This window comes from Physella acuta, unplaced genomic scaffold (assembly GCF_028476545.2).
Source record: "Physella acuta isolate Inbredline_101_S28 unplaced genomic scaffold, ASM2847654v3 ptg001550l, whole genome shotgun sequence".
Lineage (NCBI taxonomy): Eukaryota > Metazoa > Mollusca > Gastropoda > Physidae > Physella > Physella acuta.
The window spans coordinates 97350-112890 of record NW_026733065.1 but is presented as its reverse complement, the minus strand read 5'-3'; the positions used below and the strand labels follow the sequence as shown (position 1 = coordinate 112890).

At 37.2% G+C, this 15541-nt stretch overlaps 1 protein-coding gene across 1 annotated transcript; it reads right to left on the bottom strand.

Annotated features, from left to right (window-relative positions):
* Nucleotides 1–5227: 5227 nt before the first annotated feature.
* Nucleotides 5228–13969, bottom strand: LOC131928801 (kielin/chordin-like protein). The gene is made up of 6 exons (XM_059284933.1): nucleotides 13844–13969; nucleotides 13380–13505; nucleotides 9002–9142; nucleotides 8050–8190; nucleotides 6803–6937; nucleotides 5228–5531 (listed from the first exon to the last, which is right to left on the bottom strand). The coding sequence occupies exons 1-6, from the start codon at nucleotides 13938–13940 to the stop codon at nucleotides 5398–5400; spliced, it is 774 nt and encodes a 257-aa protein (XP_059140916.1). The 5' UTR covers nucleotides 13941–13969; the 3' UTR covers nucleotides 5228–5397.
* Between the last annotated feature and the right edge of the window lie 1572 nt (nucleotides 13970–15541).

The window sequence follows — 15541 nt, the reverse complement described above, 5'->3', positions numbered from 1 at the left end:
TTAATAGTCAGGGGGGGGGGGGATAATGTGTAATTTATTTGGTTGCGGCCCCTTTGATGTTATTTTTGTAAGCTCTCTTGTGAGCAATGTTCCCCGTGTTCATATGTCATGTGACCAGGGGCGGAACTACCATACCGCCAGACCCCGCAATGCGGGGGGGGGGGGGGGGGCAGGACGTTTAGGGTCCCAGTTCCGACCAAAAAACAATGAATTTTTTTTTTTAAATTATGTTTTTCATGCATCTTGAAAGTGGTTTTGTAAAAAAAAAAAAAACAGGTCTACTATAGCAGAGATTGTTGCGTAGAAAAATATTTTAAAATTTACAAGAGCTATAGTTTGAAAGGTAGGCAAACATTCACACTACTTCCATGACTTACTGCCCTTCTTTAAAATAGGTATGCCCACAAAGCTAATTTAAATAGTTTTGTACTATTTATATTAAAAAGCAATTGATTCTCTGAATTGTTATTTAAATAAAACGTAATAAACAATGGTATAGTTATAAAAATCATTTTTTTCAAAATTGATATTATAAAAGCCAAAAATGAAAAAAATAAACATAACGCGAGGAACCATTCACGAATCAAGCTTACGTCTTTATATATTTTTGAGCAGCTTTTTTGGAATGGTCCGTCGTATGATGCTAATCCATGATGAGTTTGGACTAAATTTGTCTGGTTTGTTCTCTCAGAATGGTTATTTATTGCAATGAAGTAGACCTAATTACTCTGTTAGGATATAGATTATATATATATATATATATATATATAATATATATATATATATATATATATATATATATATATATATATATATATATATATATATATATATATATATATATGTATATATATATATATATATATATATATATATATATATATATATATATGTTACGGTCAAAGCCCGAAGTATATATATATATATATATATATATATATATATATATATATATATATATATATATATATATATATATATATATATATATATATATATATATATATAGGCCTATATATATATATATATATATATATATATATATGTTACGGTCAAAGCCCGAAGTGCGGCCAAAGCGCGGATTGGCCGGCCAATCCGCGCATTGGCCGGCTCTCTTGGCCAAAGCCCGAAGAACTTAGCACTAAGATCGTATTTCATACATTGGCCGGCCAATGCGCGCACTGACCAGGACGTACTGGCCAAAGTCCGAAGCGCTAAAACATGACAGCGTATTTTGTACATTGGCCGGCCAATGCGCGCACTGGCCGGGATGTCCTGGCCAATGTTCTATCTAGACTAAGTTGTGATCGCATTTTCATTATTCTGGGTGCATTTTCATTGAGAGTGACATATTGTTTAGCTCTTGTTTGTATAGCATTCTATATGCAAGGCGACATGGATCAAAAGGGCCGGCAGACCATGAGACAGACATAGCAGATGGCTGTCAAAAGAAAAAAAATGTAAATCCATGTTAGTTTCCATATATGGGCTCTCGATAAAATAGTTACTGTGGAAGATCTTGAGAACATTGAACAAGAAATGGAGGTTGCCATAAATGCAACGACATCCTCAGCTAACACATCTGCTGCCGTGGCGGAAAGCCCAGACCAGTTGCGTGACAATAATGTGGCCAACAGATTCTGTATAGTTTGTGAAAAACATTGTAGTGCAGCCCATTCTTGTGGATCCTGTGGCAACGATGTCCATGCTATTCGTGGAATACCCAATGAAGCAGACGAAGGGTACGGAGGGAACATTACCTGCAGATTGTGTCACAACAAACAAGACATCATGGAACACATATCAGCAGCTCATACTGGCTTGCAAACTCAAGGTGCTAAGATGCTTTAAACATCAAAAAACCAAAATTTAAAGATGGTGAAGTGGGTGACAATGTACGCATCCGTTTTCCAGATGTTGACAGAGGTCACGGCGATCCCCGAAGCGTGATTGCAGTTGTCGAGGGCGGTTTCTACAAATTAGGAACGGAATATGGTGTTCTAAAACAACTGTATGCTAGAAGTGAGTTTTCAATTCTTCACGAAAAACTGCTCTTATTGTCGTCAGTTGGCACTGAGGAAAATTCACTACGAACCATCGCATCTTCACAATCATTGACTGGGGGCCAAGGCTACACTCGCTGCAATTGCACAACAAATCGCTGCAAGTGTAAAAATAACAAGCAGCTATATAGTACTATAAAAAATTTGAATGTTTCTGTCATTTACTTTAATTAATAATCAATAAAGACTTAATTTCATGATCATTACGGCATTAAAAAAAAACAAAATCTGCTCATGATCTTCTAATTCGGACTTTGGCCGGTCGTCCCTAGCCAGATGATCTTCTAATTAAGACTTTGGCCGGTCCACCATGGCCAGTCCGCAGACTGGCCGGCCAAAGGCCGAAATCAAGAGCAATTTCAGACTTTGGCCGGTCCACCATGGCCAGTCTGCGGATTGGCCGGCCAATGGCCGAAATCAATCAAAGTTTCGGACTTTGACCGACCTATGGGAGGCGATATTGGCCAATGCGCGGATTGGCCGGCCAAACCTAGCATTGGCCGACTTCGGGCTTTGACCGTAACATATATATATATATATATATATATATATATATATATATATATATATATATATATATATATATATATATATATATGTTACGGTCAAAGCCCGAAGTGCGGCCAAACCCCGGATTGGCCGGCCAATGCGCGGATTGGCCGGCTCTCTTGGCCAAAGCCCGAAGAGCTTAGAACTAAGATCGTATTTCGTAGATTGGCCGGCCAATGCGCGCACTGGCCGGGACGTACTGGCCAAAGTCCGAAGTGCTTAAACTTGACAGCGTATTTTGTACATTGGCCGGCCAATGCGCGCATTGGCCAGGATGTCCTGGCCAATGTTCTATCTATACTAAGTTGTGATCGCGTTTTCAGTATTCAGGGTGCGGTTTCATTGTGAGTAACGTATTGTTTAGCACTTGTTTGTGAATCAAGTTATTTCTGAACTAAAGAACATGTGGTCTGAACTTAAACTAGTTCACGGAAAACCAAGGCATAGCCAAAGCCAAGTTTCAGTCGAACGTGCCAACCAAGATGTTCAAAACATGATGATGCCATGGATGCAAACAAATGAATCAGCTCATTGGGCTGAGAGTCTCAAATTCATTCAATTTATGAAAAATCGCTCTTTTCATCAAGGAATCCAACAATCACCATACGAAGCCTTGTTTGGATGCAAAGCAAAAGTGGGACTTAGCACTTCAAATCTACCAAGAGAGGCTCTCAATAAAATAGTTACTGAGGAAGATCTTGAGAACATTGAACAAGAAATGGAGGTTGCCATAAATGCAACTACATCCTCAGCTAACACATCTGCTGCCGTGGCGGAACGTCCAGACTAGTTGCGTGACAATACTGTGGCCAACAGATTATGTATAGTTTGTGAAAAACATTGTAGTGCAGCTCATTCTTGTGGATCCTGTGGCAAAGATGTCCATGCTAGTTGTGGAGTACCCAATGAAGCAGACGAAGGGTACGGAGGGAACATTACCTGCAGATTGTGCCACAACAAAAAAAACATCATGGAACACAGGTCAGCAGCTCATACTGGCTTGCAAAATCAAGGTGCTAAGATGCTTAAAACATCAAATACAAAATTTAAAGATGGTGAAATGGGTGACAATGTACGCATCCGTGTTCCAGATGTTGACAGAGGTCGCGGTGATTCCCGAAGAGTGATTACAGTAGTCATGAGCGTCGAGGGCGGTTTCTACAAATTAGGAACGGAACATGGTGTTCTAAAACAACTGTATGCTAGAAGTGAGTTTTCAATTCTTCACGAAAAACTGCTCTTGTTGTCGTCAGTTGGCACTGAGGAAAAATCACTACGAACCATCGCATCTTCATCGCATCTTCACAATCATTGACTGGGGGCCAAGGCTACACTCACTGCAATTGCACAACTAAGTGCACAACAAATCGCTGCAAGTGTAAAAATAACAAGCTGCTATGTAATTCTAAATGCCATAAAAGTTCAACTTGTTGTAACAAATGATAATATTGATTGATTGAGACTATAGTGCAATAAAAAAATTGAATGTTTCTGTCATTTACTTTAATTAATAATCAATAAAGACTTAATTTCAGGATCCTTACGGCATTAAAAAACCCAAACTCTGCTCATGATTTTCTAATTCGGAATTTGGCCGGTCGTCCCTAGCCAGATGATCTTCTAATTAAGACTTTGGCCGGTCTACCATGGCCAGTCCGCGGACTGGCCGGCCAAAGGCCGAAATCAAGCAACGTTTCGGACTTTGACCGATCTATGGGAGGCGATATTGGCCAATGCGCGGATTGGTCGGCCAATCCGCGCATTGGCCGACTTCGGGCTTTGACCGTAACATATATATATATATATATATATATATATATATATATATATATATATATATATATATATATATATATATATATATATATATATTATATATATATAGGGGGCCCTCATATTTTCTTTGCGGGGGAGCCCTTTTTTTCTAGTTCCGCCACTGCATGTGACCTCTGGGACTCCAGGTAGTTGTACCTGTGTCCGCAGCATTCAAATCCCAGGCTGTAAATGACTTGGTTATGTCGATCTAATGAAGGTATTGTACATTATCTATTTCTATTACTTGTTTTATTATAATACTAGTGCCGCATTTTGTGGACTAGGTATGTGAAGTATTTTATTTATACTACTTGTTGGGTATTATTCCTACTAGTGCTGTACGTTGCGGACTAGTTAGGTGAAGTATTAAAAAAATAATACTTGTTGGCAGTATTGTATACTGGCCGTAACCTTCTATTTTTATGACACCCGTGTATTTATGTTATAGGCTACACGTGGTGGTATATTTAGAAATGTAACATGTGGTTCTTTATATTTGTTATACGGCCATATATTGTACATTACTGTACACATACTGTATATGGATTTGACGTATACGGATTTACCGTATATGCAATAAAGCCAGGATCTATAGGCAAAAGCGCCATTGATTGTTTGTGTGTTATCTCTCAGCATATTTTTGTAACCTTTCGCCTCTATGTGTTTTCCAAAAAAAAAAAACCAGTGCTTTTGTCAAAAACTAACCTACCGTTTTTAGAGCCCTATTTTCACAGAAAAAGTCATCTCAACCCTTATTCATCTAATTAATCTACAAACACAGACAGAATTTAGGGGAGTTCAGTTCTGCTTTATTATTCTTTTTTTTTTCTTAAAAAGGCAATTTTAATAGCAATACAAAACATTCTTTTTTATATATATTTTAGCCTTGTATGTAATAGTTATTCCGAGAATATAATTGAGGCGTAATTAGCCTAAGGGTTAGGGTTATGCCAATGAAGGCTTAATTAGCCTAATAAACCCCCTTGAGACAAATCTTCTGTTTGCATCTGTTGAACCCATCAACGCACGTACACCTGTCACAGGCATCAGGCGTTTTTTCTCCGTTGGCGTAGCGGATGCCGTTGATAAGGCAACTGGTATCCGCTGAAAGAGATCATGTGTATCGTTCATTGTATTCTGGTTATTTGATACGGCCGCTACATACACACATAAAAGCTAACGTGTCATTTATAAGTCGTCAAATTTACCGTTCATTGTATTCTGGTTAATTTGATACGGCCGCTACATACACACATAAAAGCTAACGTGTCATTTATAAGTCGTCAAATTTAGCGTTCATTGTATTCTGGTCATTTGATACGGCCGCTACATACACACATAAAAGCTAACGTGTCATTTATAAGTCGTCAAATTTACCGTTCATTGTATTCTGGTCATTTAATACGGCCGCTACATACACACATAAAAGCTAACGTGTCATTTACAAGTCGTCAAATTTACCGTTCATTGTATTCTGGTCATTTGATACGGCCGCTACATACACACATAAAAGCTAACGTGTTATTTACAAGTCGTCAAATTTACCGTTCATTGTATTCTGGTCATTTAATACGGCCGCTACATACACACATAAAAGCTAACGTGTCATTTATAAGTCGTCAAATTTACCGTTCATTGTATTCTGGTCATTTAATAGGGTCACTACATACACACATAAAAGCTAACGTGTCATTTACAAGTCGTCAAATTTACCGTTCATTGTATTCTGGTCATTTGATACGGCCGCTACATACACACATAAAAGCTAACCTGTCGTTTATAAGTCGTCAAATTTACCGTTCATTGTATTCTGGTTAATTTGATACGGTCACTACATACATGCATAAAGCAGCTAAAACAGGTAAAAGTTAACATGTCATTTATAAAATAACTGCCAACTGCAAGACGTCATGTTTGTCCTTCACTGTATTCTGGTAATTTAATTTGACCACTACCACATACACGCAAAAACAGTTAAGACAGATTAACTACATTTTAATGCACACTGTATAAGGGCTCAGCTAGGTTAACTCTCTCATAACTATCGTGATGAATTAATTGTACAAAAACTAACGTATTAAGGCTAAACTTTATATTTATAATTTAATCCTTATTCCTTATAATGATCCTGTCTTTTCAGTGATTTTACGAAATAACCTGTCTTTCCAGTCGGTTAACGAATTTACCTGTCTTTAAGTAATTAAACAAATGTCTTTAAGTCATTTTACGAATTTACCAGTCTTTCAAGTCAGATAAAGAATTTACATGTCTTTTAAGTCATTAAACAAATTTACCTGTCTCTCATTCATTTAACGAATTTATCTGTCTTTCATTCAACGCATTTACATACTGTTGGTGTAAGTTGACAAAGTTACCTGTCTGTTCCATAACAAAACAGCCCATCCTGTTGCACACTACTAGCCCACCTTCACAGATGCATCTACCACACGCATCAGGCGTTAGGTCCCCATGAGCGTAGCGAGTGCCATTAACAAGACAACTTGTTTCTTCTGCAAGACGTCAAATTGATCGTTCATCAAATCCGTTAATCCTACACAAATACATACTCATAAAAAGCAGTTACGACGAATTAGCTTTAATCCCTAATGATTAGCCAAAATTTCAACAGTAAACCTCTTAACCTTTTTAAGGCAACCGTAAACACATTTATCTGTCTCTAAAGGTAACAATTAATACATCTAACTCTCTTGGCAGGCAACAGTAAACACATTTACCTGTCTTTGAAGGCAACAGTAAACACATTTACCTCTATTTGAAGACAACAATCTTATGTACGGTGTCAAACCGCAATCGACTTTTATTTTTAATTAACCGTATAAATGCGTATATATAGAAAAAACAAATGGCGCTCATAGTCTAAATTTATGAGTTAAAAAATTACTATTGAAAGTGTTGGGAAATAATTTTCAGTTTTCAAACTGATAGTAATAATTGTGGGCATGTTCATTAAACATAATTTTAAAAAATAATAAAAATTCTAATTATATCTGAAAATTATTTATATTTAGTCCTTCAGCATTTACTTCCCTTTGATACATTAGGAAAACACAATTACTTCCCTTTATAAAACATTGCATTAGTGGAAAAGAATTTACTTTTAATTACTTTGTTTTGGTGTTGGGAAAAAAATAATTACATAATTAGCGGGGATTGATCAAGTGCAAATGTTGTAGGTATTTTACGAATAAGTGTGGTTGGTTTTGCGTTTGGATTTGGTTTGTTTTCGTTTGCTTTTTCGTTTGTTTTTTTCTTTGTGTTCGTATTGGTGTTTGTGGTTGTGGTTGGGTCTGTTGTTAGGTTTTTGTTTTCGTTTGCTTTTTTGTTTGTTTTTTCTTTGTGTTTGTATTGGTGTTTGTGATTGTGGTTGGGTTTGTTGTTAGGTTTTTGTTTTCGTTCGTATTTGTAATTGTTTTAGCGTTATGTTTGCGTTTCGTTGTTTTGGTTGGTTGTGGTTTGGGTGGGCAATGCCGGGTTTATGATGATTACTAAACACACAGGTAATGGTCTTTAACAGAAAGGTTTTTCACAGAAGCCAGAGCAGGGCCTGGCCGGAACGGCTAGTATATATATATATATCGTAACTGAAACTCTAAACACTTACCTGGCGATGGATCTAAGATAGATGGACATATCATATAGGCGCATGCGACTCTCCCGTTCAAACAACGGCATCTACCACAGTCGTCAGGAGTTTTTTGACGGTTCTTGTAGAGAGTGCCGTTGATCAGACAACTTGCTCTACCTGCATGAAAAAATGTCACAGTTACCGTTCGTGGCTGTCGTTTATTTTGCTAACGTCTCCAGTGGTTTAAACGGGGAGATAACTCTAGTGTTCATCAAAGGGAGATGAATTAGGGTTATCCGTTATGTTACTGAAAACCAGATGACACAAATAACTACATGGTCTTCTATATAAATGACTGGTTTTAAAATATGTTTATAAGTTTTATTTTCGTTTTTTTTTTATAATTTTTTCTTCTTCTCATTTTAGCTGATTTTCACGTTTTTATTTGGAAGGTTTCGTCCCTTTTTATCAGTTTTATCTGCATGAAAATTTCACATCCATTGCAGGCACTACTTGTTGTGCCATTTACATACCCGTCGGGCCAGTTGGTCTTCTGGAATATCGGCCTTTAGTCCACATTGGCCTTTTGTCCATGTCGGCCTTTTGTCCATGTCGGCCTTTTGTCCTTGTCGGCCTTTTGTCACATTCTTATGTCAACGATAAAGTTTGATATAATGACATTCCTCCTTAAACGTACGCAAAGCACGTCCAATGATTTCATTAAGTTGACGACCCATGAAAATACCTGTATTTTAATTTCGGACTTAACTTACCTGTAAGTAGCCAGTCTTATATATATTTTTTTACATTCGAGCTAAAAACAAAAACGCTGAAGGTTTAGAAATAAAACAAACAAGAAACATTAAAATACAAACATTAAACGACAAACACTAAACGACAAAAATGTAAACAACAAACAGTAAACAACAAACAAACAACGACAAAACACCAATAAGCAACGAACCCCAGGAGTTCAATAAAAGGTTACCTTTAAAATCAGTGTCCGGTTTGTTTTGGCAGATATCACTACAGACCTCCACACCGTCCTTACACTCACAGTTGTTACAGATACTTGGGATAGGCTGCCCACTAACGTACCTCTTGCCATCCTTAATGCAGTTTGCTGATTCTACACAATTGCATTAAAATTTCACATGTCATTACCTGTGATGACGCAAAAATACGTCAAGGATAGGTCAAGTAAATAGAGGTTAGCAGAAACAGACTATAGAGTCCTTTCATATGACGTCACGTCCGTTCGTGATACCTACGCCCGCCGCCACAGTGGTGTACACAAGACGTAAACACAATCAGCTGTTCGCCAGCGCTGGACGTGTTCACCAGCGCTGGACGCGTTCGCTGTATGTAAAGAACCGCACCCGCGGAAAAGGAAAAATACGTTAAAAAACTTGAACTCTTAGGAATTGAAGATCCTTATGCTGTTATTGACAGTTTCGTATAAATAAATATGTGGACAAAATTTCTAAATAAAAATACTGTTAGTAATACTGTTTGCGTTTAGAGTTAAAGTAGCCGAATCTGATCAAATGCAGTTCTCGATACTTTGTTTCATGTAAGGACAGTAAAATAATAAACTTCATTTTAATTATAAAAGATAACTATTAATAAAACAAATATGCTCGACCTTCACAAATACTAATAGTAAAAGACAAAGTCAAAAGTAATAGGCTAATAAGAATAATAAGATCTAATAGTAGGCCTAATACCTGGCTCCGCTGGTTAGACATAGAATCTAGAATCTACTTCTTTACTTAAATTTAATTACTTTAGATCTACATTCGATTCAAAATACACCCATAATAAATCAAAAGTAGTCATAATAGGCCTAATAAAGCATTTAATTGTCTCTAAGATCTAAAATCTCGCTCTATTATCTAATCATTTTTTTAGCAAACGAAATTTTCTGAAATTGAAATAGATTATATGACTAGACTTAGATCTAGAATCTGCTACTTAAATTAAATTGTAAAAACTTTATACAAGCATGTAGTTGATATTATTGTAGTAGAAGGCTTTAATAAATTACTAAGGCCTACCTACTTTGTTGTCTTTTTACAGCAATATGTATCTGATACTGGACTGAGTTTAATTAAATTCAATTTCATATCTAGTAATTGGTCTACTAAGTTTTTGTAGCCTAGTAGTACAATCTAGATCATACCAGCCAACAACAAATAACCACATTATTATTATTTGGTTAATGATTAGGCTAATTTTTTTTTTTAAATCCACTGTTTATAAAAGAAACAAATCAAGCTAGAAACATTATAAGTGAGATGGTTTAGAATAATAACAATGGACCCAGTCTACAATTGATACAATTGCAGGTCTACATAGGGCCTACAGTCTAGTAGTTTACAGTAGGCACCTAGTGTGTAGCTAGTATACTAGTGTGTAGCTGTCCAGAGTTAAGATTCTTAATGCCTTAATGCTTTCCCCTGATAAGCCGTGTGTGCTATAAATGACATAACATGACACCGAGGTGAGAAGTGTTGAGGGGAGAGCAGTGGGACTTTCCCCTTTGTTCTCCCTGCTGGGCCCTGAGGGTCAAAATTATATCAGAAATACTGTCTCTGTGGGGCTGGGTATCACGGAGGTCAGACATTTTCAGGGGAGGGCAGGGCAGACTCCTCTTTGGTTTTATTGTGGGCTAGATACAGGTGGGGGCAGCCATCATGAGGGTTGAACGTCAGTATTAATGTGTCTGATTACTTCCCTGCTGGATTATAAGGGTCTTAAATTGTATAACATGCTACCCAGATTGGTTATTACCCATGGATTATATTAGCCGTTGTAGTGTGGGTTTTGTAGGAGTTAAGTGGTCTCACGTTTGCTACAGTAGATAACCTCTAATATATTACTGCATTTGATCAGCTTCGTCTACTTAAACTCTAAACGCAAACGGTATTACTAACAGTATTTTTATTTAGAAATTTCGGCCACATATTTATATTATCCACGAAACTGTCAATAACTGTATAAGGATCTTCAATTCCTAAGAGTTCAAGTTTTATAACATTTTTTTCTTTTTCCGCGGGCGCGATTCTTTACATACGGTGAACACGTCCAGCGCTGGTGAACACGTCCAGCGCTGGCGAACAGCTGATTGTGTTTACGTCTGATGTACACCACTGTGGCGGCGGGCGTAGGTATCACGTGATTTAGGTCACGTGTTTGCACGTGGTTAGAGAGACCAATGAAAGTACAGGAGCTGACCGGTCACGTGAGACGGTCAGATGACCACTGAAGCGTGGGTCAGTAGTTAGTCCAGGCAGGGGCGTAGCGAGGGGGGGGGGGCGGGGGGAGCGGACCGCACCGGTGACACCATTTAGGGGGGTGACACCAAGGCAAAAAATAGCAAAATATATAGAGAAAAACTCGAGGGGGGGGGTGCAAATCGAAAGTTTGAGGGGGGGTGCAAATCGAAAACTTGAGGGGGGTGCAAATCGAAAGTTTGAAGGGGGGAGGGGGGTGCAAATCGAAAACTCGAGGGGGGATGCAAATCGAAAGTTTGAGGGGGGGGGGGGGGGTGCAAATCCAAAATTTGAAAGTTTGTCCCTGGGAAGGGTCTCTATGCCTCTGGGGGGGGTGACACCATTAAGTGCCGCACCGGGTGACACCCGACCTCGCTACGCCACTGAGTCCAGGCAGTTGATAGTTAGCTAGCAAAGAGAACGGTCAGAGTTAGGTAGAGACGGTCGGATATATGTAGAGCTAAGGAACACATAGATAGAAGTGGTAGTAGTACAGTGTACAGATTAGTACGTACGAAGTACAAATTTAATAAAGAACATTATATTTTGACTTGAACTGTGTGTGTGGATCTTTTCATCATCTTTATCACCCCCACTCTCACATTTGGTGGTGGTTGCTGTTTTTCCCACCATCACAACCGGGGAAAATTCCATTAATTATCCCCCCTCACATTACCTTTGTGTTGCATTTTCTTAATTAATGTATTATTTTTACATTTGTATATTAAAATTATTTTTTTAAAGAGTTGGAATAATTGCACGGAAGGAAATAAATGCTATCAAAAGTTACTCATCTATATATATAATTCTCTACGTGGGGACCACGCGAGACACCACCACGTAAGGGCTTAACCGTTCCTACCCCGCTCTCTTGGTACATCGCTGCCACCCAGAGGCGTAGCGAGGGGGGGGGGGGGGCGGGGGGCGGATCGCTGACACCAAGGCAAGAAATAGCAAAATATATTGAGAAAAATTATAATTCCACTTAATTAAGTGATTAATTCGAGTGTTAAATAGTCTTTTAAGAGGTGCAAATCGAAAGTTTGAGGGGGGGGGGAGTTCAAATCGGAAATTGAAAGTTAGTCCCTGGGAAGGGTCGCTACGCCTCTGGGTGGTGACACCATTAAGTGCCGCACCGGGTGACACCCGACCTCGCTACGCCACTGCTGCCACCCACACCAGTCTGGTGAGCTGTGGTTCACCCCGAATGTTTACAATGTGACGGCTATTAGGGGCAGATAATTTAGCTTTTAAAATATTTGAAACTAATGAGAGGTAAGAAGTTCTGCTTGATATTTTCATTGTCGTATGTAGACTGTTGTCAAAGGCGACTACTTTCACGGGGGGGGGGGGGGGGGATAGTGTCGAATTCACAAACTATGAATTACTGAAAAGTAGAAAATAAAACAACTAAATAGCTGCTCATTAATAATAATAATAATAATAATAATAATAATAATAATAATAATAATAATAATAATAATAATAATAATAATAATAATGATAATAATAATAATAATAATAATAATAATAATGATAATAATAATAATAATAATAATAATAATAATAATAATAATAATAATAATAATAATAACAGTAATAACAATGCGGCTAACTAACAAATAAGTAGCAACAGTGGCACTGACATCAGTGTTCTACCACAGGGGGAGAGGCGGATATTGAAGATATTTATACTTCATGTATTTTAAAAAATTCTATTTCTTCTGGGGGAGGGGAGGGGGAGGAGGAACGACGACGACGGTGGACGTGCTACCAGGGATAGGAGGTAGTTATAAGTGCATACACATATTAAGATTGATCAGGGGTTATGTTGCTGGGGACAACAACCCGCCTATGAGAGAAACCAACATCAAACAACTGCTGCCTTTTCTTGGTTGGACAAAAGCTTTAAAACCTAACCCAGAGAGAAAAGCAGGCTGTAATTTGACTCAACGCACTATGTGGTGCATAACATGTGAACACGTAATACTTAACTGTGTTGGAGGAATAACCTCTAACAATACAATGAATGAAGAAGAAGAAGTAAAAAAGAGCTGACCACACGGCAATGAAATATACGCGGCTACTCACCTTTGTTGCAAGGTCTATCTTCGCAGACATCTTTCCCGGCCATACAGCGACACCTGTCGCACTCGTCAAAGGTCAACGACCCATCTTTTACCAAAATATCCCCAAACAGACAATCCTGTTGATTCGCTGTGAACAAAAAAAACAATACGTTTTAGCCTTTGTAATGGAAAGTTATGAAACACATATACCAAAATATATGAAACACTTAAATGTATATTAATTGGTTATGACTATAATACACACATTTTCAGGAGTTTTGCTTTGAACAGTATAATAACTCTTCGATATTGAAGGAAGTTGAATATACTATAAATATAATTATTGAACTTAGAATATTTCTAGTTATTTAAAACCGTCGCATACGCAAGTTCTAGATTCTACTTCACCTATACAAGGTAGCTACAGCTCTATCTTAAGTAAATTCTGTGGTAGATTTAAACAGATTTAAATTCTAAATGTCTTACATTTATAAGGCGCCGAAGCACACAGTGCAAGGAGTGCTAGAATCACACAAGAGTGAAAAACGTTCATATTTATATGTGTGGAGTTACCAGCCCACATAAACCTAGTATGTTGTCACAGCCCGTAGTATGTTGGAGCCTAATTTTGCCAAAGGCCACTACACGTTTTATACCCGCTCTAAAGCCTCCAGCATTATAATAACATAATAACTACCCATAACTGTTTACAGTATAATAACAATAGCAACGCACAACAGTGCATTGTCCCAAAACAACACTATGATAAAGTATGTATATTCGAGTCCTAAATTAAAATTTTAAAGTTTTATTTGTGCTTAGGAACCGTGGGAATAAGCGACATATCTTGGAGCAAGGTCATATATCTTGCTTATTATGCATGCTGTATTTCGAGTTGAAACGTAGCATTAAGTTGGGAGTGTTAGCAAACACGTTATCTTGATATCTGTTAGCATGCAGTTAAGGATGTAATTTGCGGTGTGTGGTGTTAGGATAATATCTGAGGTGGTCTAAAGCAGACATACCCCTAGAGAACAACACCCGTTCATTATGTGTAATGTATAGGAATTCTATTTTAATGAGAGAGCTGGGTTTTGCCACAAAGCTTTAATCATGATCCGAAAACAAAATATATGTACAGATTTATATATATACATATATCTATACCTATATCTATCTCTATCTAGCCATATATATATATATATATATATATATATATATATATATATATATATATATATATATATATATATATCATGAGATGTTAACACTCTAAATTTTCATCTGATTGTTTACTGTGACTCAGATGAACATGTTGACAAGTAATTAACACGGTTATAAAGACTCGACCACTCACATTTAGCTGCTAAAATTTAATTAAAGCCACGTTCTTAAGTAACCCTTAATTACACCCTCATGTAACCTATATATAAGGTGAGGTCAAGTGTTAAGTTCTATTGCTGATTTTATTTTAAATCGGTACTCAAATTAAAGTTGAACTCTAAACCTTATCTACGTGAATATGTAACAGTAATGCAAAATTCCTTTCAACTCTTATCAATGAACTCCCATAGCCAATAGTTTAACCAGCGAAATAAAAAATAAACTGAAAACTATAACAGTTACAGGACATACAATTATAAATCACTTATATATAATTCGTTTTCCTTCTGCCACAAAAAGAGGAAGTTAACAATACGTCATAAAGCTTCAACAGAGGCGTTGCTTGTCGGTGTTAAAGGGTGTGTCGGCCCGCGAAAATTTTTTCAAAAGAATATATTTCAAAAACCATCTCTTGTTTTTGAATAATTTAATTTGTTTTCAATTTTCGTACAGAATGACTGTATGAATTTCTTTAAGTCCGACTTTGTTAGTTCATCTCTAGATCTGACCGCTCGTCCGTTAGAAATGTTTTCGATATGATAATAACTCAATTCAATGTTTCTGAGCACTGTGAGTAAAATCATATAAATTTTGCTAATTAGCAATATAATTAATTAGCTTAACTACCAGGACAATTATATCAAAACATATTTTCCCAACTGTGAGACAAATTCGTATCCGGAGTTTCTTGATTTGATCGAACATTCATTTATATTACAAAACGTTCGTAATCCGAAGCATTGGTAAACCTTCTTTGTTCGTAATTCGAATCAAATGCCCAACAAAGTTTCCAATTTTTTT

Coding starts and splice junctions, on each gene's coding strand:
- LOC131928801 (XM_059284933.1), bottom strand. CDS start 13,940: ATGTGGGCTGGTAACTCCACACATATAAATATGAACGTTTTTCACTCT. Junction 13,506..13,843: donor TGCTTCGGCGCCTTATAAAT/GTAAGACATTTA, acceptor TTTTGTTCACAG/CGAATCAACAGGATTGTCTG. Junction 9,143..13,379: donor AGATAGACCTTGCAACAAAG/GTGAGTAGCCGC, acceptor GCAATTGTGTAG/AATCAGCAAACTGCATTAAG.